This window comes from Portunus trituberculatus, chromosome 8 (assembly GCF_017591435.1).
Source record: "Portunus trituberculatus isolate SZX2019 chromosome 8, ASM1759143v1, whole genome shotgun sequence".
NCBI lineage: Eukaryota > Metazoa > Arthropoda > Malacostraca > Decapoda > Portunidae > Portunus > Portunus trituberculatus.
This window is the reverse complement of record NC_059262.1, coordinates 6,233,046-6,257,500: the sequence shown is the minus strand read 5'-3', so window position 1 is coordinate 6,257,500 and position 24,455 is coordinate 6,233,046. Positions and strand designations below refer to the sequence as shown.

The 24,455-nt window shown below is 42.8% G+C and overlaps 2 protein-coding genes across 6 annotated transcripts in view; one reads left to right on the top strand and one right to left on the bottom strand.

Moving 5' to 3' along the window:
• LOC123498917 (transmembrane protein 127-like) overlaps positions 1 to 13,907 on the top strand; it is a 31,789-nt gene extending 17,882 nt beyond the window's left edge. Inside the window, exons 2-7 of one of the 5 annotated variants that reach the window (XR_006672848.1) lie at positions 4,479 to 4,746; positions 5,033 to 5,288; positions 5,777 to 5,947; positions 6,552 to 6,704; positions 7,043 to 7,305; positions 8,885 to 13,907. Coding sequence is in view for 3 of the 5 variants with exons in the window: in XM_045246464.1 (XP_045102399.1) it covers positions 4,645 to 4,746; positions 5,033 to 5,288; positions 5,777 to 5,947; positions 6,552 to 6,704; positions 7,043 to 7,254 (894 nt within the window). In the remaining 2 variants the exon portion in view is untranslated. Of the gene's footprint in view, positions 1 to 3,428; positions 3,536 to 4,478; positions 4,747 to 5,032; positions 5,289 to 5,776; positions 5,948 to 6,551; positions 6,705 to 7,042 lie in introns of those variants that run through there. The other 4 variants (XR_006672847.1, XM_045246471.1, XM_045246464.1 and 1 more) reach the window with 4 other exon arrangements.
• A 313-nt stretch (positions 13,908 to 14,220) lies between these two features.
• On the bottom strand, positions 14,221 to 24,347 carry LOC123498910 (zinc finger CCCH domain-containing protein 15 homolog). The gene is given in 10 exon segments (XM_045246454.1): positions 14,221 to 16,610; positions 16,747 to 16,867; positions 17,140 to 17,274; positions 17,917 to 18,126; positions 18,505 to 18,624; positions 19,176 to 19,204; positions 19,207 to 19,309; positions 19,979 to 20,079; positions 20,553 to 20,757; positions 24,144 to 24,347. Coding segments are annotated over 10 exon segments (1,287 nt in total). The 5' UTR covers positions 24,225 to 24,347; the 3' UTR covers positions 14,221 to 16,428.
• Between the last annotated feature and the right edge of the window lie 108 nt (positions 24,348 to 24,455).

Sequence of the window (24,455 nt, the reverse complement as noted above, 5' to 3'; positions counted from 1 at the left end):
TTTCCTTCTTTCTTTCTTTTCTTTCTTCTTTCTTCTTTCTTTCTTTTTTTCTTTTCTTCTTCTTTCTCTTTCTTCTTTCTCTCTTTCTTCTTCTTCTTCTTCTTCTTCCTCTTTCTTCTTCTTCCTCTCTCTTCTTCTTCTTCTCTCTTTCTTCTTCTTCCTCTCCTTTCTTCTTCCTCTCTTCTTCTTCTTCCTCTCTTCTTTCTTCTCTTCTTTCTTCCTTCTTCTTCTTCTCCTTCCTTCTTCTTCTTCTTCTCTCCTCTTTTCTTCTTCCTCCTCTCCTTTCTTCTTCTTCCTCTCTTCGTTCTTCTTTCTTTTGTCTTCCCTCTTCCTCTTTTCTTCTCTCTAATACACACACTCTCAAAATTCAAACAAAATATCTACACACATCCTTTCTCTCTCTCCTCCTCTTCCTCTTCCTCCTCCTCCTCTTCCTCCTCCTTTATTTTTACTACGACACTTCTCACAGTCATAAAAACTCTAAGGATTGACCTCAAAGTGAACAAGGGACGACCAAGAGGAGAGAAAATGTCATGGCGCTAATATTATAACTTCATAGTACTCTTAAGAAACGTGGGAGGAGAAATAGATCAAGATAAATTAGCAAGATAAGCAGTAACGAATATATGAAAATCTTAAAAACTTACATAACTTCACCAGGGTTATTAAATCTTGCTAACCTGTCACTAGAACCATTAAAACGCCATTAAAAACATGTGTAACTTCACCAGGACTATTAAATCTTGCTAACCTGTCACTAGAACCATTAAAACACCATTAAAAACCCGTGTAGCTTCACCAGGGTTATTAAATCTTGCTAATTTGTCACTACAACCTTTAAAACACCATTAAAAACCCGTGTAGCTTCACCAGGGTTATTAAATCTTGCTAACCTGTCACTAGAACCATTAAAACACCATTAAAAACCCGTGTAGCTTCACCAGGGTTATTAAATCTTGCTAACCTGTCACTGGAACCATTAAAACACCATTAAAAACCCGTGTAGCTTCACCAGGGTTATTAAATCTTGCTAACCTGTCACTGGAACCATTAAAACGCCATTAAAAACCCGTGTAGCTTCACCAGGGTTATTAAATCTTGCTAACCTGTCACTGGAACCATAAAAACACCATTAAAAACCCGTGTAGCCTCACCAGGGTTATTAAATTTTGCTAACCTGTCACTGGAACCATTAAAACGCCATTAAAAACCCGTGTAGCTTCACCAGGGCTATTAAATCTTGCTAACCTGTCACTGGAACCATTAAAACGCCATTAAAAACCCGTGTAGCTTCACCAGGGCTATTAAATCTTGCTAACCTGTCACTGGAACCATTAAAACACCATTAAAAACCCGTGTAGCTTCACCAGGGTTATTAAATCTTGCTAACCTGTCACTGGAACCATTAAAACACCATTAAAAACCCGTGTAGCTTCACCAGGGTTATTAAATCTTGCTAACTTGTCACTAGAACCATTAAAACGCCATTAAAAACCCGTGTAGCTTCACCAGGGTTATTAAATTTTGCTAACCTGTCACTAGAACCTTTAAAACACCATTAAAAACCCGTGTAGCTTCACCAGGGTTATTAAATCTTGCTAACCTGTCACTAGAACCATTAAAACACCATTAAAAACCCGTGTAGCTTCACCAGGGCTATTAATTCTTGCTAACCTGTCACTAGAACCATTAAAACACCATTAAAAACCCGTGTAGCTTCACCAGGACTATTAAATCTTGCTAACCTGTCACTGGAACCATTAAAACACCATTAAAAACCCGTGTAGCTTCACCAGGGTTATTAAATCTTGCTAACCTGTCACTAGAACCTTTAAAACACCCTTGAAAACCCATGTAATCGTTGTAGAACCTCCTAGAAGCGGTGTAGCTGAGCCGCGGAAGTGTTTCATAATGTCTTTCCTCGAAGTATCCCAGGAAGTGAAAGATTAAAGAGGAAACTGTCACGGTGTTAAGAGAGAGAGAGAGAGAGAGAGAGAGAGAGATGGAGACGGTGTGTACGTAGTTCTATAAGAGGACTGGCGACTGAGTGGGCCCTTTTTTCATTTATATGATTATTTTATTTTATTTTTTCATTATTTTTTTGTCCTTCATCAATTTCCCCTCCTCATACTTAACAAGGAATGCATTGGGACTATTGCTCGTATTCTCAAACCCTTCTGCGCTTCACCTTCATTATTTAAAAGGCTTTATTTAAGTTAACATGAGGTTTTAAGGTGTTTTTACGGTTCTAGAGGCAGAGTGACAAGATTTCTACACTATTAACTGGAGAAACACTCTTGAAAACCCCGCTAATCATCTCTGTGGTCTTGAAAAATACTCGTGGTGAGAGAGAAGAGTGATTTTTAAGGTGTTTTTATGGTTCTAGAGGCAGAGTGACAAGATTTCTACATTATTAACTGGAGAAACACTCTTGAAAACCCCGCTAATCATCTCTGTGGCCTTGAAAATACTCGTGGTGAGAGAGAAGAGTGATTTTTAAGGTGTTTTTACGGTTCTAGAGGCAGAGTGACAAGATTTCTATATTATTAACTGGAGAAACACTCTTGAAAACACCGCTAGTCATCTATGTGGCCCTTGAAAATAGTCTTGGTGAGAGAGAAGAGCGTTTCTAAATACGTACTAGCTGGCCTTGAAATTAATGAATGCAAGGAATGAATAATGTAGGGAAGGAAAGAGAGACTCGTTTGATATTTTATACCTGAGTGTTAGTGTTGCAGAAGTTGTGTGGACCCCCCCATAAAAATAAACATAAAGAAATTGGAGAGACTACAAAAAATGGCTACAAGAATGGTTCCAGAATTTAAAGGGATGACATATGAGGAGAGACTAAAACCAACCCTGGAACAGAGAAGAGAGAGAGAGAGAGGGGATCTGATACAAGTTTATAAATTGATTAACGGAATGGATCGCATAGTAAGAAACTGAGGAAGGGAAGATTTCTGAGAGATGTTAAAAAATGTAGTTTCCCGCAAAGATGTGTTGAGACTTGGAACAGTTTGAGTGAGGAAGTGGTGTCAGGAACGAGTGTGCAGAGCTTTAAAGATAAATTGAATAAGTGTAGATATGAAGACACGAGCATAAAGCCCAGGCCCTGTAAAACTATAACTAGGTAAATACACACACACACACACACACACACACACACACACACACACACACACACGTTGTTTATAGTTGAGAATACATAGCAAACCACTAAAAGAATGATTAATTTATTACATATTAGCTCAAATAATAATGATAATCGCATAACAAGAAAATCAGTAAAATAAAACTAATACTATCAACTTTAAACTTTAAAAAAAAACATAAAAATAAACTAAACAAAAATAAAAACCCAAAATTAAAACAGTCTTAGAAAAATACAAAATAAATAAATAAATAAAATAAATGCGCCGTTGGAAAGACAGAAAACTTGACTGACAACCACCATCACAATCTTCCGCTACCACCACCACCACCACCTCTCTATCTTACGCCTCTGTGTTCTCACCTTAATTAACTTCATAGACAGGTAAGCCAGTGGTAATTAGGAGTGTTCAGGTGTGTGTGTGTGTGTGTGTGTGTGTGTGTGTGTGTGTGTGTGTGTGTGTGTGTGTGTGTGTGTGTGTGTGTGTGTTATCATTTCATCTTTTCCTCCCTCTTGTTAAAATTTTGTTCTGAGGGCGTGGTGTGAAAGTAGTTAGGTTGAAATAGGTTAAAATTGGTATATTCATTAATTTAAGGTGATTATTTCTTAAAGATTTGTTAATAAACGTAATTTCTCTCTCTCTCTCTCTCTCTCTCTCTCTCTCTCTCTCTCTCTCTCTCTCTCTCTCAGATTTGTTATAGTTTATCTTTCATTGGTATCTTTAAACAGTGAGAGAGAGAGAGAGAGAGAGAGAGAGAGAGAGAGAGCTGGTGTAGAGACAGGAAGAGATAAGCACACAATCAGATTTTCAGGAAGAGAAGACAGAATAATGCTCTCTCTCTCTCTCTCTCTCTCTCTCTCTCTCTCTCTCTCTCTCTCTCTCTCTCTCTCTCTCTCTCATACAGTAGCAAGCACTAATATAACATCATCCTAACTTCAGACACACTCCTAACCTAATCTAACCTAACTTCTAATGCCTTCCTAACTTAACTTCAGACACACTCCTAACTTAATCTAACCTATAACTTTCTAAAACCTTCCTAACCTAAGCTAACTTCTAATGCCTTCCTAACCTAAGCTAAGTTCAAACACACTCCTAACCTTACCTAACTTCTAACACCTTCCTAACTTGATTTCAGACACCCTCCTAACCTAACCTAACTTCTAACACCTTCCTAACTTGATTTCAGACACACTCCTAACCTTACCTAACTTCTAACACCTTCCTAACTTGATTTGAGACACACTCCTAACCTTACCTAACTTCTAACACCTTCCTAACTTGATTTCAGACACACTCCTAACCTAACCTAACCTAACCTGACAGATACCAGAGCCGAAACAGATGCATCACTTGAAGACAGCCCCGCAGAATGGCCCCCAAAACAACAATGGCCGGACATATTAGTAGTGCGGGGTTGCCAGTCATCTAGCCCCACCCAGCCCTGCCTTTCCGAGCCTTGCCAAGCCCCTGACCCCTGCCCCGGTCCGCCATGCAAGCCCCACCTAGTTACCCCAGTGGGAGGGCCCTGCGTCGGCGTCTCCACTGCCGCCCTTCCGCCTGTCTCGACACAGAGAGAAACTTTTTGTCTGGGGTGAGTGGGAGAGAGAGAGAGAGAGAGAGAGAGTAAGAGGAAGAGTGAGAGAGTTTGTAAAATATCTATATGGTTTGTCAGTCAATCAGTCAGTCAGTCAGTCAGTCAGTCAGTCAGTCAGTCATCTATCCTCTCATCCACTCATTAACTCACCCGACTGACTCATCTACACATCCACAGCTGGTTAACATGACAGCTGGTTGCGGTAGTGTTGTGGCAGTATTATCAACTCCACAGCTGGTGGTAGTGGTGTGGCAGTCTTTTCATATCACCATCTTCTCCGCAGCTGGTGAACGTGGCGGTGGTGGTGGTGGTGTGTGTGGCAGTGTTTGAGCCAAGGTGGTTCTGGATGGAGGGCGGCGGATGCTCCACAAATAGTCTGAGCCTCTACATCTTCTTCCTCGCTGGGCAGTTTGTCCGGGTCAACACTGGCGCCTCCTCCTCCACCTTCTACCCTGCTCCTGGTGATGCGCCCTCCTCCTCCGCCTCCTCTTCCTCCTCTGACGCCAGTGCCTCCTATATCTACTACATTGATGGCCAAGGTAACACACACACTGACGTACAGAGAGAGAGAGAGAGAGAGAGAGAGTGTGTGTGTTTTTCTTATCTTTATTTTTTTATTTTGCATTTTTTTACTGATATTAAATGAGAATGTGTGTTTTTTGGTGTGTTTTCTTAATTATTTTCTCTCATTTGTGTTTTTGCTGTGAGAGAGAGAGAGAGAGAGAGAAAGTACCTTAATATGTCCTGTCCTTAATCAACTTTCACCAACATCAAAAATCAAAAACCTCATATTAGTCCCACAATATCTATTATCCCTCACCATCAGCTCTGTTTCACCAAGAGAGAGAGAGAGAGAGAGAGAGCAAAAACGTTTAATCTTTTTTCCTTTCATGGATCAACTTTCACCAACACCCAAAATGAACACCAAATCATCGTTCACCAACATCAAAAGTAGAAACCTCAAATCATCTATACTCTCCATTATGCGTCACCACTTCCTCTGTCACCAAGCACTGCCGTTCCCCAGAGCTGGAGCTGTGTGTGACGCCCCACATCGTGTCGCTGCTGCAGGTGGTGATTGGCCTGGTGTTCCTGATGGTGTGTGGTGCCGCGGTGCAACTGACGCTGGATTTGGCTGGGTCTGCTGGGAAGGCGGCACGGTGTCTTAGGAGGAATGCCTTACCGAGCATTGTGGCAGGTGTGTGTGTGTGTGTGTGTGTGTGTGTTTGTGTGTTTTGATATTCTTTGCTTTCTTTTATTTATTTCCTTATCTTCTTTTATATTTTTTCCTTCTCTTTTTTCCTTTTTCTTCTTTCTTTTCTTCCTTCTTCCTCTTTCCTCTCTTATCTTCTCCTTTTCTTGTTAATATTGTTCCTTCCTTTCTTTCTCTCATTTATTTTCCTGTCTTTATTTTTCTTCTTTTTCTTCTTTTTCTTCTTTCTTTTTTCCTTGTCTTTATTTTCCATTTTTTCCTTCTTTTTCTTCTTCCTTCTTCTCTCTCCTTCTCTTCCTTTTATTCCTTCCTTCTCTCCTTTCCTTGTGTTTTCTTACAGTTCAAAATCCATTATTTCCTGCAGTGTGGGTGTGTTACTTCTTGACCTAACCTAACCTAACCTAACCTATCTTATCCTATCCTATCCTATCCTATCTTATTCTATCCTTTTACATATCAAACTCTATTATTTCCTACAGTATGGGTGTGTGTGGCTTGACCTGACCTAACCTAACCTAACCTAACCTATCCCTTCACACACACATTTTTTTTTCTCCGTTTACGTATCAAACTCTATTATTTCCTGCAGTGTGGGCATGTGTGGCCAGCGTGGGTGTGTGTTACCGCCTGACAGTACTGCTGGAGGCGTTACAGGAAGCTACCAAGCCACTACACGGCCTCTCCGCTATGGACAGAGTGCAGGTTAAATTTGATGTGGGATTCTACCTTCTGGTGCTTGGAGGTGGGTGGTGTGAGCTGGTGTGTGGCTGGGAGGTATGGTAGTGTGTGTGTGTTTGCGTGTTTGCGTTTCCCTCTCTCACCGCAACCATTTTCAAAGACCATAGAGATGATTAGTCGAGTTCTAAAGAGTATTTGTCCTCTTGATAATGCAGAAAACTTGATAACATGTCTCTAGAATTCCAGAAACATCATTAAAAACCTGTGTCACTTCAACTAGACCCCTTTGATAATGCAGAAAACTTGTGAACATGTCACTAGAAATATAGAAACCCCTTAAAAACCACACACACACACAGACACTTCCCAGGCAGCATTACAGGTGGTTTGGTGGTGTTTCAGGTGGCTTATCGGTGCTGGCAGTGGGGTGTAGCTGGCTTCGTCCTGCACACATCTTCCAGCTCCCAGACAGTGCACCCCTTATGGAAGACTGTGGATTGGACGGCCTGGACTCCCTCGGTGGGCCTGGAAGTTCTCCTGGTTACCCCTGCCTAATGGACCGTGAACCCCCACCACCACTAGAAGGCAACCCCCCACCCCCATACACCCCCTAGAGTGCCATTGGGGAAGTGCTGGGCCAGAGGAAGCATGAAAACAGCATTTGAGTAATTTTTCCAAGATTGTGTTGTGTTCATTTTGCTGATAGTTTCTCCTCTCTGTGCCTGTGTTCTGCCCCACCACCAAGGCAGACCCCAGACCCCCAGCCCCCATGTGGGTCAATCCCTGGGTAGCCCTCAAAGCAAGGTTGTGTATCGTGTATCATGTATCATTTCTCCAGTGCCATTTCGTATGCTCTATTTTAATCTCAATCTCTCGCTGTCACTCAAGTTTATTGCCATTGGTCGCCTGTGTTGTAGTCACATTGTCTTTTTGATCGCCTGAAGTTGCCTGAAGGTTTGCCTCAAGTGAAGGGTATTTCTGTGGGCCCTAAACCCACCAGTGACGTCACAATCTTCCATCATGGTGCCGCAGTGTGCATGGTGATGTGAGGTTGTGGGGTTGGTGGTGGCAGGTGCAGCGAGGCAATATCTTCTGGGCTTGGTTGTGATTCAGGTGACTTTCAAAAATCCTTCTCTCTCTCTCTGTCTCTGTCTCTGTCTGTCTCTCTCACAACATTCTCATTTTCGCAGACGTGACTTTGAGGGCGAAAAAAAATCCCACAGTGACATCATTTTTTTTTTTTTTGTGTTAGTTGAGTTGCAGGGGAGTATAGACTGTATGCAAAGTGTCGATAAGAATCACCATACTGCCACACACACCACACACTTACCTGGACAGAACACACCCTCGGGATTTGGTGAGTGTTCTGGCCGCCACTGTCACACTCTGAGGTACACTTCATTTATCAGACAGCAGCTCACTCCACCCTGATCACTCTGTCCACAGTAACACAGCCTTGTAGCCACACCAAAACAGCAACACAGCCACATCAACACACCAACACACCCACACCAACACAGCCACACCAGCACACCCACACAGTCCTACACACACTCAAGGGAAGGGAATATGAAGGGAAGTAACAGTTTTTTCTACATTCTGAACCCTTTCCTGTGCTAAAATATACCCCAAATCCTTCTAAACCTCCATATTAAAGAGTTAAGAGTATATAGTAAGGAAGTGGGGTTAGTTTCCTAGATTCTGAACCCATAAAAGCATCCACAAGAAAGAGTTAAGACTATATTTTGCAGAGAACAGTGTCAGTTTACTTGATTCTGAACCCCTTCTGTGCTAAAAACTTACACAAAATCCTTCTAAGTGTCCATAAAGAGATCAGAATTTATTTTTTCCCAGGAAGAGGTATCAGTTTCCTAGATTCTGAACCCTTTCCTTTGCTAATAACTATACATAATCCTTCTAAACATCCATAAAGAGAGAAATCTGAGTATATTTTTTGCAGGAAAGAGTTATGAGTTTCTTAGATTCTGAACCCTCTCTGTGTCAGTTTTCTTAATTTTAAACCTGTTTCCCTGTGCTAAAAACTCCACAAAATCCTTCTAAGTGTCCATAAGAAAGAAATCAGAATATGTTTTGCAGTTTTCGACCATTAAAACAAGGAGAAATGTCTTAATTCGGTCAGTGTTCAAGGAAAGTGGAGTTAAATACCAGGGAAAAGGTTTAAATAGCTTTACAGGGTCATGTGGAAGAAGTTAGTGGGTGCTTTGACATTACAACATTCCACAGGGCAAGGAGTGAGTGCCTGTCCTCTTAGTTGGCACTCTGCTGGCCACACATCGCTTGTCACATCACATCATAGCCGTGGTCCCAGTAAGCCTTCCTGGAGTACCATCACCAAGTCGCCCTGTCACCAAGTCGCACATCACTGCACCTCACCAAGGGATAGGATAGCTACCCTTCGTCTGCCTCAGTGGCTCATCACCGCATGCCTCAGATTTCAACAGTGCAAGGTCCTCACAGCCAGCCTCTCACTCACTGCCTTTTACTCATTTTCTCTCAGTTATTCCTTAAGTATATGTCACGTTCAGTTAAGTTAGGCAAATTATTCAAGTTTTTGCTCTTTCCAGTCAATTATTCACTGTGGTTTTCATTTTTTGGCTATTTTTTTTTCCTTATATTACGAGTCATTTTGTCTCGGTTTTTTTTCTTAAGTGTATGTCACGTTCAGTTAAGTTAGGCAAATTATTCAAGTTTTTGCTATTTCCGGTCAATTTCATTTTTCACATTTCGACTAATTTTTTTCTCAGTTTTTCGTTATGTTGTGAGATTAAGCAAATTTTTCGAGTTTTTGCTCTTTCCGGTCAATCATTCACTGTGATTTAAATTTTTTGGCTTCATTTTTCACATTATGACTCATTTTCTTTCAGTTCAGTTACATTAAGTCAGTAATTGGAGGGGTTCTAAATATTTCTGGCCAATCGTTCACTGCAGGTTTAATTTTATGGCTTATCACTCATTTTTACATCAGTTTTTGTTCAAGTATAGGTCACATTCAATTAAATTAAACAAAATATTCAAATTTTTGCTTTTTCTGGCCAATCATTCACTGCAGTTTTAATTTTATATCTTATTACTCATTTTTACCCCAGTTTTTCCTCAATCATTGGTCACGTGCAACAATATTATGCAAGTTATTGGGGTTCTTCTATTTCCAGCCCCTCATTCACTGCTGTTTCAATTCTACACCTTATTTTGGCTTTGTTTTTCCCATTAAGTATTGTTCAAGTGCAGGCAAGTTAGGCTAAAGTTAGGTCTTGCTATTCACAGGGATTAAGTGTCTTGAGTTAACATTCTTGCCTCAAAAAGTGATAAATTGACTTAGTTTCTTCCACTCCTACATCCACTTAGCATTGCCAGTGTTGGAATGTCCCACTGTGAACTATTTATTGTCTTGACTCACACCAAAGCTACCACTGTCACTAACTCTCTGACTGGGGTGTGTTTGGGAGGAGTTGATCTCTTCAGTACCAGGACACACTTTCATATTCATTCTGGTGACTATTTGGCAATTTCACACAGCTTCAGAAACTTATATTGGGATTAGAATTGTAAAGACTCTGGCCATTAATCTTCTGACGTCCATAGATCCTTCTTAATGCAAATAAAATCATCTATGAGTAATCACACTTAAAAATCATGGTAAAAATGTGTCTCAGTACTGGAGGGTTAGATCAAGATGGCATTTTACAGTAGGCGACTCACACTAGCAAGATGGCAGTGTAGGATAGTGTAGGATGAGTGTATAGTGATAGGGGGCAGATGAGGGCCTTTGCACCTTGGCACCATCACATCACACCCAGTCACCCAAGCTCTGGCTATCACCTCACATTTCCTCCTTTAGTCAGAGCTTGAGAAGATGAACATTTTCCCCTCGGTTGTGCCTCCATGTTCCTCTTCGTAGCTACTTAGGCCTTGAGCATAGACCTATTTTTGTGAGCTGAGTGATAGGACAATTGAGTAAGTGATAGAAGGGAAGGGTCTCGGTGGAAGTGTCATCAATGCAGTGCTGCTCGACCAGTGCCGCCTGCTGTCACTGCTGCTTATGTTTGAGACATCTGGTGTGCACTTCAATCATGCAGGTTCAGTGTGAGCAGGCAAACGTTGAAGCGAGCAGGCACGTTTTGTAATTCCGCGTATCTGTGGGAACATTGCCGGACACTTCCACCTTCTAATAGTCAAAAAAAAAGATGTTTGTTGCCTTGAATTCTAGTATGTAACTTTGTGTGTAAAATGTGGTGGATTCTCTACCTTATAATGCCTTGCAGACCATTTCATTATGCACATTGTAATCTTAAAACCTTTGGGAAGTACAGCTCTGCCTTGTAACAATCAGTAACACAAGGGAAGGAAGCCACAGGTCCCATTATGCTGTGGCTTTGAGGGTCTCGAGAATCAGCTATGTAAACGGAGTGCCTCGCTGCTGTGAATGTGCATTAGTCTCCAGCAGCATGCAAATCAGTGTGGCTTGTCTTGCAGCATCTCCATGTTAACCCACCACTCAGCTATATGGAGGCTTGAGTCAGTGTTCAGCTGGCATGGCTCTGCGTGTTCAGTACCCAAGCAACATGAAGCACTTGTCGCCTCTACTCAGATTCTATGTTCGATTGGAATGTGGTATGTTTGCGTGTGTGTGTGTGTGACAAGTCCCTACTCTTGTCAATTTCTCAGTCCTGTTTTTCTTCCTCCTCATTGGAAAACATGGAAAATTATACAAAGATGAAATACTGACTTCCAGATTTAAGCTTTACTCTGAAACACTTCTGGCTGCACCTCCACTACTCCACTACTTTCATAAGGCTCTAGTTGAAGTAATACAGGTTTTCAAGAGTGTTTTTTACAGTTGAGTGACAGATTTACAAGATTCCTACGCTGTCAGCAGGAGAAACACTTGAGAACCCAGCTGATCATGTGTCTGGCCTTGCAGGATAGTAGTGGTGAGGGCAGAGGGTTTCATGGTACAGCTTGATGGATTATAATGCTTAATTCATTGTCACTTCAAGATATGAGAGTTAGGAATGAGTAACAAGATTCGGGTGCTATAAATCAGTTTGTTTATTGCACTGTTGATTGTCTCTATTTCAAGATCTGAGGGTAAAGGAATGTAACGTCTTTCAATCTTCATTCTCTCTGTTCCAAGATTTGAGTTAGGAATGAGTAAAAAGATTTGTGTGTTATGAATTATCTTACTTAATTTTACTGTTGCTTCTCTGTGTTTCAAGATTGATGGTAAAGGAATGTAGCGTCTTTCAATCTTCATTCTCTTTGTTCCAAGATTTGAGTTTGGAATATAACAAGATCTGTGTGTTATGAACCAGTTTAGTTAATTTCACTGTTGGTTCTCTGTGTTTCAAGATCTGAGGGTAAAGGAATATAGCTTCTTTCAACCTTCATTCTCTATTCCAAGGTCTGAGTTAGGAATGAGTAACAAGACCTGTATGTTATGAATCAGTTTGTTTATTTCACTATTGGTTCTTTCAACTTTCATTCTCTCTGTTCCAAGATTTGAGTTTGGAATGTAATAAGATCTGTGTGTTATGAATCAGTTTAGTTAATTTCACTGTTGCTTCTGTATCAAGATCTGAGGGTAAAGGAATATAGCTTCTTTCAATCTTCATTCTCTTAGTTCCAAGATCTGAGAGTTAGGAATGAGTGACAAGATCTGACAGTTAGGAATTAATTTAGTTTATTTTGCTGTTCATTCTTAGTTTCACGATTTGAGTTAGGAATAGTAGCAAGATCTGAGGATTATGAATCAATTTTGTTTATTTTTACTGTTGATTCTCTATTTTGAGATCAAAGGGTTAGGAATCAAGTTAGCTTATTTCTCTTCTCATTCTCTCCACCTCACAATCTAAGAATTTATTTTTACTGTTGATTCTCTATTTCAAGATCAAAGGGTTAGGAGTCAGGTTAGCTTATTTAACTGCCCATTCTCTCCACCTTATGATCTGAGTAAGTGTAGCAAGGTCTGAGAGTTGGGAAGGAGTATGACATTTCACTGCTCATTTCCTGTGTTTCAAGATCTAAGTTGGGAATTGAGTTAGCTTATTTCACTGTCCATTCTCTCCACCTTATGATCTGAGAGTTAAGTGTAGCAAGATCTGAGAGTTAGGATGGAGTATGACTAATTTCACTTCTTTTTTCTTTACTTTACGATCTGAGTGTTAGGTATGATTAGTGTGAATTTGGTGATCTTCCTGTGTGACCCGATGACAGTGCCTGGCTGGTGAGGAGAGGGAGCGGATGAAGGGTTTTGTGAGGTCGCAAGTCAGGTCAAGCTTGGTGGATGTGCTTGTCCTTGTGACCTTGCAGTTTGTTGTGTTTTCTGATGTTTATTGACATGTTTATTAGTTTAAGTCTAATGATTAGTGAGTGTTATTGTACTTCAAATGTTTTCTTTGTACATACAGTATTATATATATATTATGTGATTTATATAGCAAGATGAGAGGCTACAGTATTTATTTTGTGATTCTGCTTTATGTTGTGATTGTTTACATTCCATTGTGTTCTCATTATACTGTGTTGAGTGAATGAGAATGAGTGACTTTCCACCTACACGGCACTCACTCCACCACTCCAGGGAGGCTGTGGCTGCAGCTGTCACCCATGCTGCACACCTCTGCCACCCCAGTGTGTACCACCAGAGCCATACCACCACCCCACTTTCTCACCCACTGGTTGGCCTAAGTGTTCCTGTCTTCACCAGTGATTTGCATACACATGTCATGGCTCCAGGCCTGGCAATACACACATTTGTAAGTCTGGAGACATACAACAGTCCCAACACAATGCCTTGAAGGATGTGGTGACTTGAAGCAAAGTCTCACAAATGAGTTCAATGGTGTTACTTAATTCAGAGGTGGTGTTCACTGTTGCTGGAGTGTGGCTTTGTGGCGCACACACAGTCAGGGCTTGGCTGCAGCAGCGGCCTCTTGTGACACACACACACCACACTGTTTGGAGTGTGTGTGTCAGAGAGAACCACTGGTGTTGTGTCCCACTCCTGGTGCCTCTCGTGTGTGTGTGTGTGTGTGTGTGTGTGTGTGTGTGTGTGTGTGTGTGTGTGTGTGAGAGGGGCAGGCTGCCAGTACTGCCACACAGTGTTGTGGGGGAGGAGCACACTTCTCCTGCTGCTGCTGCTGCTGCAGGTCTTGTTAGTCAGAGTACCTTGTGATACAATCTTGCTTAGACATATTTTCTCTAACAATAAAAGGTTAATGTGATAATTCATTAGCAAGTATGCATATTGTAGTGTTTTCTTATGCAAATGGATCTGTTATAACAAGGAAGGGAATTCATTCTGCAACCTTAATCTCTGATATAAACACCATACTATTATTATTATTATTATTATTGTTATTATTATTTAACAAATACCCTCCAGTAATGTATCAAGGGATAAATTTAGGTGGACTCTTCTATAAAGGGTGTGAGTCACTTGTCAGCATGTCACATGCAGAACCTTGATCATGCAAGCGGGAATCCCTTCCTGTCTTGCTGGCACTGCTGTGTGGCACACACCACCACCACTGAGGACACAAGGTCAAGGCAAAGAGGGGTTGATAATGATGCTTGTATTTCTCAAAACATGGTAAGGATTTCCAATGCGAGTCACTCGGCTGTCAGCGCTGAGTGACTCGTGTGATTGTGGCAGCTGGGTGTGTACCGCCGCCGCCACCACCGCCCAGCTGGCCACTGACACTTGTGGCTGTAGAATTTATAACAATTCATAAACAGCGGTCTCCCACACACGCCCCAAACACTCCGCTGTTGTTCTAAAGGTGTGTTACGGCTAGTATGAGGAAAGAGAACAAGCAAAGGGAAGGTATTCAAAGCTTGATTCAAGCAAAAATCCAGCATGAGGCAGCACTGCCATGGCAGGCACTCTCTGGCCAGTGGCTGTGCTGCACTGCTCAGCCTTCACACCAGCTGCTGCTCTCACCACCGACACCCTGCATGCTGCATGGAGGTGGCCGGCATGACAAGCTCACCCTGAAATGTCATCTTGTCTTGCTGTCCTAAGTGGGTGGTTGCTTTCCACTCCCCAAGTGCTCCTGTTCACCTCCCGTGCCTGGCCAACACATCGGTGTCTCGATACAACACACACACTGCTCACTGAGGGAGACTGTCTGTCTTTCACGTCACTTGTGGAAACTGACAAAGCTGAATGTCAAACATGGTCAATCGATTACCTTAAAATCACAGGCAAGGAATAACAGGTCACAAGTTTGACTTATTCGAGTAAAATCCGTCTCAGTTAAAATATATGTATTTCCTAACTCAAGTGATTTCAATAAAATACCAGTACCACATGTTTTGCTTCCACACTGAGGGAGGGACAATGGCAGGCAGGCAGGTGGGTGGGTAGCTGGTGGTGGTGGAGGGTGTGTCACACTGCTGACTCAGTGTGCACCACCACCACCACCACCACCACCACCAGCCAGATGTCTGCTGCTGCTGCACCCACAGTTCTTCCCAGTACAATATCACAAGTGTAAGCATATCACAAGTTTCTTTGCCTAATGAAACAAATGCAAGTGTTTTCAGTTCAAATTGTCAAAGTGGCTAGCAACTCAATTCCTCCATAATGAGGTCAACTTGTTTTACTCTGCCATAAAACTCCCCGAGATAACCAACAACATAATTCTTACTAAGTAGCTGAAGAAACCTGGACTATAAGTTTGTTTTGTGAGTTGTCCCATAACAAAGTACCTGAACAAGACACCAAACCACACAAGCAAGACAAGCACCCCCCCGTCCCACCCCGCACCCTGCACCCGAGCCTGCAGTGCTGGGACAGACACAATGTGCACAATGTACACACACACACACACACACCTGCCAACACAGAGCATGTGTTTGTTTGTTAGTTTACTTCTGCAATGCTTCATTCCAAGAAACGTGGCAGTGAAAAGAGAGAGAGAATCAGACAAGCTGCTGCTGCTGCTGCTGCTGCATCAACCCATCCCAGTGTCTCAGAGTCTGGCCCAGACTGACACCCACAGTGCATATGTACAGTGACCACTGGAAGGCTGCAGTGTCTGCAGTGCCATGCTGTGATCGTGGCAGCAAGAGTTGCCTCCCTCACTGCAGAGTGAATGGAGGCAGCAGTGCACACTTCAGCTCATTCTGTTGCAGACCAGCCAGTGACAGGCGTACAGAATTCCCTCACTTCATCAGCACCACCGCTACCACTGCTGCTGCTGCTGCTGCTGCTGCTGCAAGGTTGCAGTGTTTCATGAGCTGCTGCTCCTGTTTGTGGTGTCGCTGGAGTGCAGCAGCAGCAGCAGCCCTTTGTGTCTTGCAGCAGGCACAGTTTCCTCAGGCCACAGCCTGACATCCCTGGGATGGGAACTACTTTTGTCTGTGAATTCTGGGAACTATTACACAGAGTTAATGATAACTGGACTGATGACTTGGTAATTAGTGGTGTGGCAGTTACCTCCCCAGCTGGCAGTCACCCGCAGGAAGGGTGCAGGGTGGGCCCGGCACCACGGGAACGCAGCAGACAACAGCAGAAGGCTCCTGTCTGTGCCGCTCCCTTGCCTGTGTGTGTTGCTTCCTGTACGCTGAGTGACAAGGCTGTGCCTCCAGTCAACCTCCCACATGGAGGGTGTGGTGCAGGCACAGACTGGCCATGACTGCAGCGGGAGGCAACACACACAGAGCAAACTGGAAGCTGGCACAGCAGGCGACTCACAGCAGGGTGGCAGCCGCTGCAAGGCAGAGAGGCTGGCCAAGACACTGCTGTCGCTGCTGCTGCTGTTCTACGCCACCGTCAAGTCTTCCAGCTCCTCCTCCAACTCATCCAGGTCTTCATCATCCCCATCAAACAGCGCCTCATCAATGTCCACCGCCGTCGCTCCTTCCGCGTCGTCCTGCGCCTCCTCCGTCCCATCCTCCTTGTCATCAGCAGCGGCAGCAGCAGCGGCGGCGGCAGTAGCCTTGGCTGTGGACGGAACACAAGTATTAAACTCACGGTTATCTACGATCTGCAGGCAAGGCTGATGCAACTCACACGTCTTGAAACACAGCAAGTGTACATGACAGGAAGCCAAACATGAGGCCAATACACACACACACACCTGACTGAAGGTCGAGGTCGTCCTTGAGTTGCTGCAGGCGGTCTGCGTTGGCTATGGTCACATTGGAGGTGTCCACTTCCACATAGTCTTCCATCAGCTTGGCCATGTCGATCTCCTTGAACTGCGGGACACAGAGAATCACACACTGCTAACCAACACTACACTCCCTACAACCTCACTCCTCTTACACTCTCACCACAAACTCCTTCCCCAACCTCATCACCACAAACTGCTCCCACAACCTCACACCACACTCCTCTCACCACAAACTGCTCCTACAACCTCACCACCACACACCTCTCACCACAAACTGCTTCCTATAACATCACCACCACACTTATTCTTCACAAACTGCTTCCCACAACGTCACCACCACACTTCTCCTCCTCTTACGTCAAACTGCAGCTCCTCCTCCTGTTCGGGATCTTTGCCAAGGTTCCGCACATCCAGAGACTCATCACCCTCCTCCAGGTCATCCTCGCCCGACGCCAGGCTGGGGTTGAAGGTGAACATCTCTCGGCCAGACAGCTGTGGGGTTGGAAGGAAGGTAAGGGAGTTGGATTCTGTGTTCACCTATGACTTATTGTTGTTATTATTTTTCTTATTATTTTATTTATTATTATCATTATCATTTTTTTTTTTTTTTTTTTTTTTTTTTTACTTTTGTTCATCGGTTTTGGTTGGTATTGATGTGTCTTGGCCTTCTTTCTCTTCCTCCTTTTCTTCTTCTTCTTCTTCTTCTTCTTCTTCTTGAGATTTATCATTACCTCTTCCTCCTTCTCATCCTCCTCCTACTGAGAAGAACCCTTATCTACTTCTACTGCTATTAATGTCTTCCTCCTCCTCCTCCTCCTCTTCATACAGCTCTCTTCTCCTTCATGTACTTGAGTTATTAATGTCCTCCTCCTCCTTAGTTAATATCATCACAATTATTCTTCCTCCTCCTCCTCTTTCTCTCCATACATCAATCTTTTCCTTCATTTCTCCTTCATCCAATTAAGTTATTCATGTCTTCTTTCTCCTCCTCCTCCTCCTCTACAATTTTTCTTCCTCCTCCACCACCACCACCACCATCATGTATTCCTCCTCTGCCTCCTCATCCTTAGTTAATACCATCACAATGCTGCCACCTCCTCCTCCTCCTCCTCCACCACCACCCCCAGCACTCACCCCAAAGCCCTTCCCTGCGTGGTAATCCTTCTTCTTCTTCTCGGATTCCTTCTTCAGCTTGTCCTGCTTCTCCTTGAGTTTCCGCTTCTTCCACGCCAAGAAGGTCTCCAGAGTGACGCGAGTGGTGTTGATTCCAAGGGCAGCTCTCTCCCTCTCCACCAGGTCCTCCAGGCTCACATCCTCCTTCTGCTTCTCCATCTTCTTGCGATCCTGAAGAAGGGAAAATGTATGAGAGAGAGTGAGAGAGAGAGAAAGCATTTGTGTGTGTGTGTGTGTGTGTGTGTGTGTGTGTGTGTGTGTGTGTGTGTGAACAGCATTCAATTACATTATTCATATTCTGTTAGTATCATTCCCCTATTTTGTGTGCAGTTCTTCATTTACTAAGCACTTCTTCCTAATCATTCACCTCAAAGTCAATTAATCTTCCACACAGGTACAAACACACCATCACCAACTCTGGAACTCTCTACCACCACCTGCCTATGACTTAAACTCTTTCACAAGACACCTCTTCGTTAACTGGACCCTCCTCTTCAGGGCCTGGCAACCAGCGGATAACACTTTGTTTTCCTTGGTGCCCTTGCAGACCTTCTTCAGGATAAACCCAGGTGGCAGAGCATGGCGGTAGATGCAGCCTGAGCCGTTTGGACAGTCCCAGAACCAGCCGTACTTCCCGTTCTCCACAGCATCCAGGAAGTACCTGCAGACCTGTGGGTGGAACAATGATAAGTGGTATATTAAAGTGACTGATTTTATTTCTTTCCTTTCTGACTTTTTTTTTTTTTTTTTTCATGTTCCTAAAAAAACTGTTCGTTAAGTGAATTTTCATTAAGCGAACCAATTATAACAAGTTTGACCCCTGACTTGAACTTCTATTGAGAGTAAACAAAGCGAGAGTGCATCATAATACAGTAAAAGGTTTAATGAAAGTAAAAATGATGAAGTTAAACACTTAAGCAGTTTAATTTAAAGATAAAGTCATTATAATGCACACTAATGTATGTATGTAAGTAACTTTATAATGTTGATCTTAAATTTATGAAGGGAGGGAGAGTGAAGCAGGAAATACGCTACGTGGCAACCTGTGGAATGTAAACAAAGGGCGCATCATTCTACCACATACAAAACTAAGTCCCACATTTCCACAAGGCTTTCCATTTTATCCACTGCAGAGTCAACTTAAAGCGTAGCCAAAGGAAAACCAACCCCAAAACCCCAAAAACATCCCACAATCCCCAACACTCATTCCTCTGACTCACAATATCAGTACTGGGATGCGATTTTTCCTTCCATGCTTCTTCTCCACCACCTCCTGCAGGGTTGCCTCATCCCAGTCGGCACTTGTTTCATCACCATTGTCCCGCATGTCCACGTAGGCACTCCGCTTCTCTGCCTGTAAGTGGAGGGGGTTTGAGATGAGCGGTGATGGCTGGCGTTGATTGAGGTGTGTGATTGGGGATGATATGTGATGGAGAAGGGGTTGAGGTGGGATGTGAGGTGGTGAAACAGTGGGTGAAGGGGGATGAGGTGGTGGGGGTGTGTGATGGAGAATATGAGGTAATAGGGTGTGTGATAGGTGTGAGGAGATGGGGAGAGGTGTGATGAAGGAACGAGGTTAAAGAAAAGAGGTTGAGATGGTTGGTATATGAGGTGATGGGAAAGGGGCGACTGGGGTGTGAGGTGATGGGAGTGTGTGAAGAAGGGATGAGGTGGTGGGGGTGTGTGTGATGGGAGAATGTGAGGTAGTGGGGTGTGTGTGATGGGAGTGATTGATGGGATAGTAGGAAAGGATGGGGGTGAAAGTAATGCAGTTTTGAATAGCAGTGAGGAATGAAGACAAGCACACACACACACACACACACACACACACACACACACACACACACACACACACACACACACAACTAATAAAACAAGAGAGAAAAAAGATAGAATGATGATAAAAAGAGAAAATAAGAAAAAGAAAAGTACATGAAACACACACACACACACACACACACACACACACACACACACACACACACACACACACACACACACACACACACAGACAGCAACCCACCTTGCGTTCAATATTAAGGTCATGAGAAAATTTGCACTTGGCTCCCTTCCCACACTGGCCTTGCTTGAAGAACGCACACAGGATCGACTTGGGGTCACTGCCTGCATGGAAAAGGTCAGGTCAGGTCAGGTTAGGTTAGGTTAGGTTTGGTTTGAATGTAATGTCATGTTTTTTTTGTTGTTGTTTTTTTCGTTCATTCTCCATCTCCTATTTCTCTTCCTCTTCTTCCTTCTCCACCTCCAGTTTCTATTCCTCCTTATTTCTCATTTCTGCCATTCCTCCTTCAATTACTTCTCTTTCTTCCATATCTGTCTTAACACCTCCTCCTGCTGCTCCTCCTCCTCTTCACCCCTGCTGTTTTTCTCCTTATTCCTCCTCCTTATCTCTCATTTTGCCTTTCCTCCTCCTCTTCCTCCTTACTCATTTCCTTTCCTGTTCCTCCTCCTTATCTCTCAATTTTTTGCTTTTTTTTTTATCCTCTTCCTCCATTTCCTCCTCCTCCTTGTCTCTCATTTCTGCCTTTCTATCTCTTCCTCCACCACCACCACCACCACCTCCTGCTCCTCCTGCTCACCCTTGCTGGCGGTCTGCTGTACTGGCTTGAAGATAGCATTGATCTCAGCCAGGTTCTTCTTCAGCTCGTCTTTCTTGACTCCTTTCGTCTCCTTCTCCTGCTCCCGAGTGCTCTTGTTCCCGCCATACTTCACCTGATGCTGCACCTGCTGGATAAACTTCTGCTGCTTGGCGCCCTTCTTGTTCTTCAGCCCAAATGTCTTGTCCTGCGGGGAACCGAGAATTATTTTTTATCTATTTTTATTTATTTATTTTTTTTTTCTTATTTAGGTTAGGTTAGGTTAGGTTTTTTAATGCACAGGGAAATGAAGGAATTGCTTTTATTTGTTTTGTTTCTTTTTGATGTTTTTTTTTTTTTTTTTTTTCTAATGTGCGAGGAAGCAAAGATACATCTACATAAGGGAAATATAATGTTTGGAAAAGAAATAGAGTAGGTAAGATGGGAGGAGGAGTGATGTTGCTGGTTAAAAAAGATATAAAGGTGGATCAAGTGAAAGAAGGTATGGGAAAGGCAGAAGTGCTAAAGATCAGAGCAGAAACTAATGAAGGAAAAAAGAGGCACTACATAGTGGTGTACGTACCACCTAAGACAAATGCATGGTCAGTACAGGAATATGAAGAAATGATAAGTGATACAGGAACATGTCTGGAAGAAATGTTGGGTGGCTGTGAACGAACTATAATGATGGGAGATTTTAATTGTAAAGAGGTGTGTTGGGAGGACTGGTCAATGGAAGGATCAGAGACAACATGGGAAATACACTATTGACACTGGCAATGGAAAATGTGTTAACTCAGTGGGTCAAAGAAGATACTAGGTTTGGAGGAGAGGAGCATCGTCAAGACTGGACTTGGTCTTTAGTACAGAGCCAATGGTCATTGAGGAGATGAGGGTGGAGTGCCCTTTAGCAAAGAGTGATCATGCAGTTTTGGAGTTCAAGGTGATAGATGAAGAGAAATCTAGAAGAAATGAAGAATATAAAGTGGGAAGATGGAATTATGCCAAGACAGATTTTGGAAACCTAAAGAAATTCTTTCAAGAGACAAATTGGATGAAATTCAAGAGTGCTAAGGAGCAAATGAAAAGTGGAAGGAATTTATAAAAATATACAAAGAAGGTGAGAAAAATTTGTACCAATAAGACAACATAGAAGTTGGAAAGCAGGACTGGTTTAACGATAGATGTGAAAAGGCTAGAACAAGAAAAGAGGATGCATGGAAGAGGTGGAGAAGGAAAAGACGGATTAAGCAGTGGGAAAGTTACAAAAGAGCAAGAAATGAATATGTGTTGATTAGAAGAGAAGAAAGAAAGAAACAAGAAAAGGATATAATTGATAAATGTAAAGACCAACCAAGGCTTTTTACAGACATGTGAACAACAACATCAAAAATAGAAAGTATTGAAAGTTTAGAAGTAAATGGAGTATGCAGTGAAGATCCCAGGAAATGGCAGAGGCTATGAATGGATGCTTTCGGAAGGTATTCACAAAGGAGACTGCTTTTGACAAACCACTGGTAATGGAACAGAAAGGGATTATGAAGGAGTTTCAAGTAACTGTGGAGGAGATCAAGAATATGATGGGGAGTTTAGAAGTGAGAAAAGCTGTGGGACCTGATGGGGTATCAGGATGGATTTTAAGAGAATGCAGGGAGCAACTGGCAGAAAAAGTTTGTGAAGTAATTGATGCCTCATTAAGGGAAGGTGTAGTGCCCCAAGACTGGAAAAGAGCTAACATTGTCCCAATCTATAAATCAGGTAACAAGAGACCCATTGAACTATAGACCAGTGTCACTTACAAGTGTGGTAGCTAAGATGTGTGAGAGGGTGGTGAAGAATAGATGGACAGACTTCTTGGAGAAAATGACATACTTTGTGAGTGTCAATTTGGTTTTAGAAAAGGGCGTTCATGCACGACAAACCTGATATGTTACTATTCGAGGGTGATAGATGTAATACAGGAAAGAGATGGTTGGGCTGATGGAATATATCTGGATTTAAAAAAGGCCTTTGATAAGGTACCACACCGGAGACTGATCTGGAAACTTGAAATGGTAGGAGGAGTGCATGGCAGTTTACTAAAATGGATGGAAGACTTTTTGGTAGGAAGAGAAATGAGAACAATAATTAAGGACAGACCATCAGAATGGGGATTGGTGGAGAGTGGAGTTCCACAGGGATCAGTGTTGGCACCAGTAATGTTCGCGGTCTACATAATAATTACTGCAATGATAAGACCGAGGCTTGAATATGCAACAATACAGTGGGCTCCGAACTTAAAGAAACACATAAGGAAACTAGAGAAAGTACAGAGGGCTGCAACGAAAATGGTGCCTGACTTAAGAGATTTGACTTATGAAGACAGACTGAAAAGAATGCAACTTCCGACCCTGGAAAACAGAAGAGAAAGGGGAGACCTGATAGCAATATACAGAGTGATGATTGGCATGGAAAAATGGATAGGGAAGATCTGTGTATGTGGAATGAAAGAATGTCGAGAGGGCATGGGAAAAACTAAAATGGCCACTTATAGGAGAGATGTGAAAAAATATAGCTTCCCTCATAGAAGGGTGGAAGCATGGAATAGTTTAGACGTGGAAGTGGTCAACGCAAGGAATATTCATGATTTTAAGAAAAAGCTGGACATTAATAGATATGGAGACGGGACAACACGAGCATAGCTCTTTTCCCGTATGTTACAATTAGGTAAATACAATTAGGTAAATATATAGGTTAGGTTAGGTTAGACTAGAAAGTTATCGGTTTTTTTTCAATATATGGCCCCTCAATCGTATATTTTCCAACGAACCTCCAAATTTAGCACAACTTAACCTTCTCTATCTCTAAAAGTCTGCCTTGCAACCAAATACAGTAAATTTAGAACCTTAAGATTTTCAGTACTGGGACACATTTTTACCTTGATATTTGTGTACGATTAGACCATTTTATTTACATTATCAAGGGTCTATGAAGGTCAGAAAATTAATGGCCACAGTCTTCACTATTTTAATCCCCCACATGAGTTACTGAAGTTGTATAAAATCACCAAATACTCACCAGAATGAATATAAGAACACGTCATTGCACTGAAGGGGTTAAGATTTACAATATAACCATGGACTTTCACACTTAATGGAGCTGTAATGGTTCACACTGTACCAACACACTACTACGTTCACTCTTCGCAACATTTAACGCTTTTACCGAACGAGTGACGCGCGAAATGATACACCGAACACTAAACCACCGAACTGAACGAATTTAATGCAAAAAAAAAAAAAATCTGAACCTTACGGAAATATTACCAGTGTTACCAACTTTTTTTTAATGGAAGAGAGAAACTGGCCAAAAAAATAAATAAAAAAAAAGACCCCACTTGATAGCCAGTTCCCTAAAAGACTAGTGGACATAAGCTTGACATTAACGAGGGACACGATAGCACACTGACCTGACCCCCCCACGCCCCTACACCCCCGCCCCGCCCCCGTACAGTCAGTGTCGCGGGATGGGCGTAGTGGGCGGGGCTAGGGGCGTGAGTCAAGGCTACAAATGAGGAGAGAGAGTAACACATGTCCGGGGCAAGAGTGTGCTTACCTCTATGATCTTGTCCTTCTTCTTCTGGTCAGCCTTCTTAGATTGGGCGGCGCCTCCCTTCTGGGCGTTCTTAGGGGGCATGGCGGCATAGGAGGCGTGGCTCGGAGCTCAATTGTTGGGTGTAGAGGTAATGGATGGGAATATTATGGCAGGGCGGCCTACACCACACGGCGCCGCCACACTGCTGCTGCTGCTGCTGCTGCCACAACACCTTATATTTAGCCTCTCTGTCTTATATTCTCTATTTGTAAGTTGTTGTTGTTTTATTATTTGTATTTTATCTGCTTTTTCTTTCTTTTTCTTATACTTTTT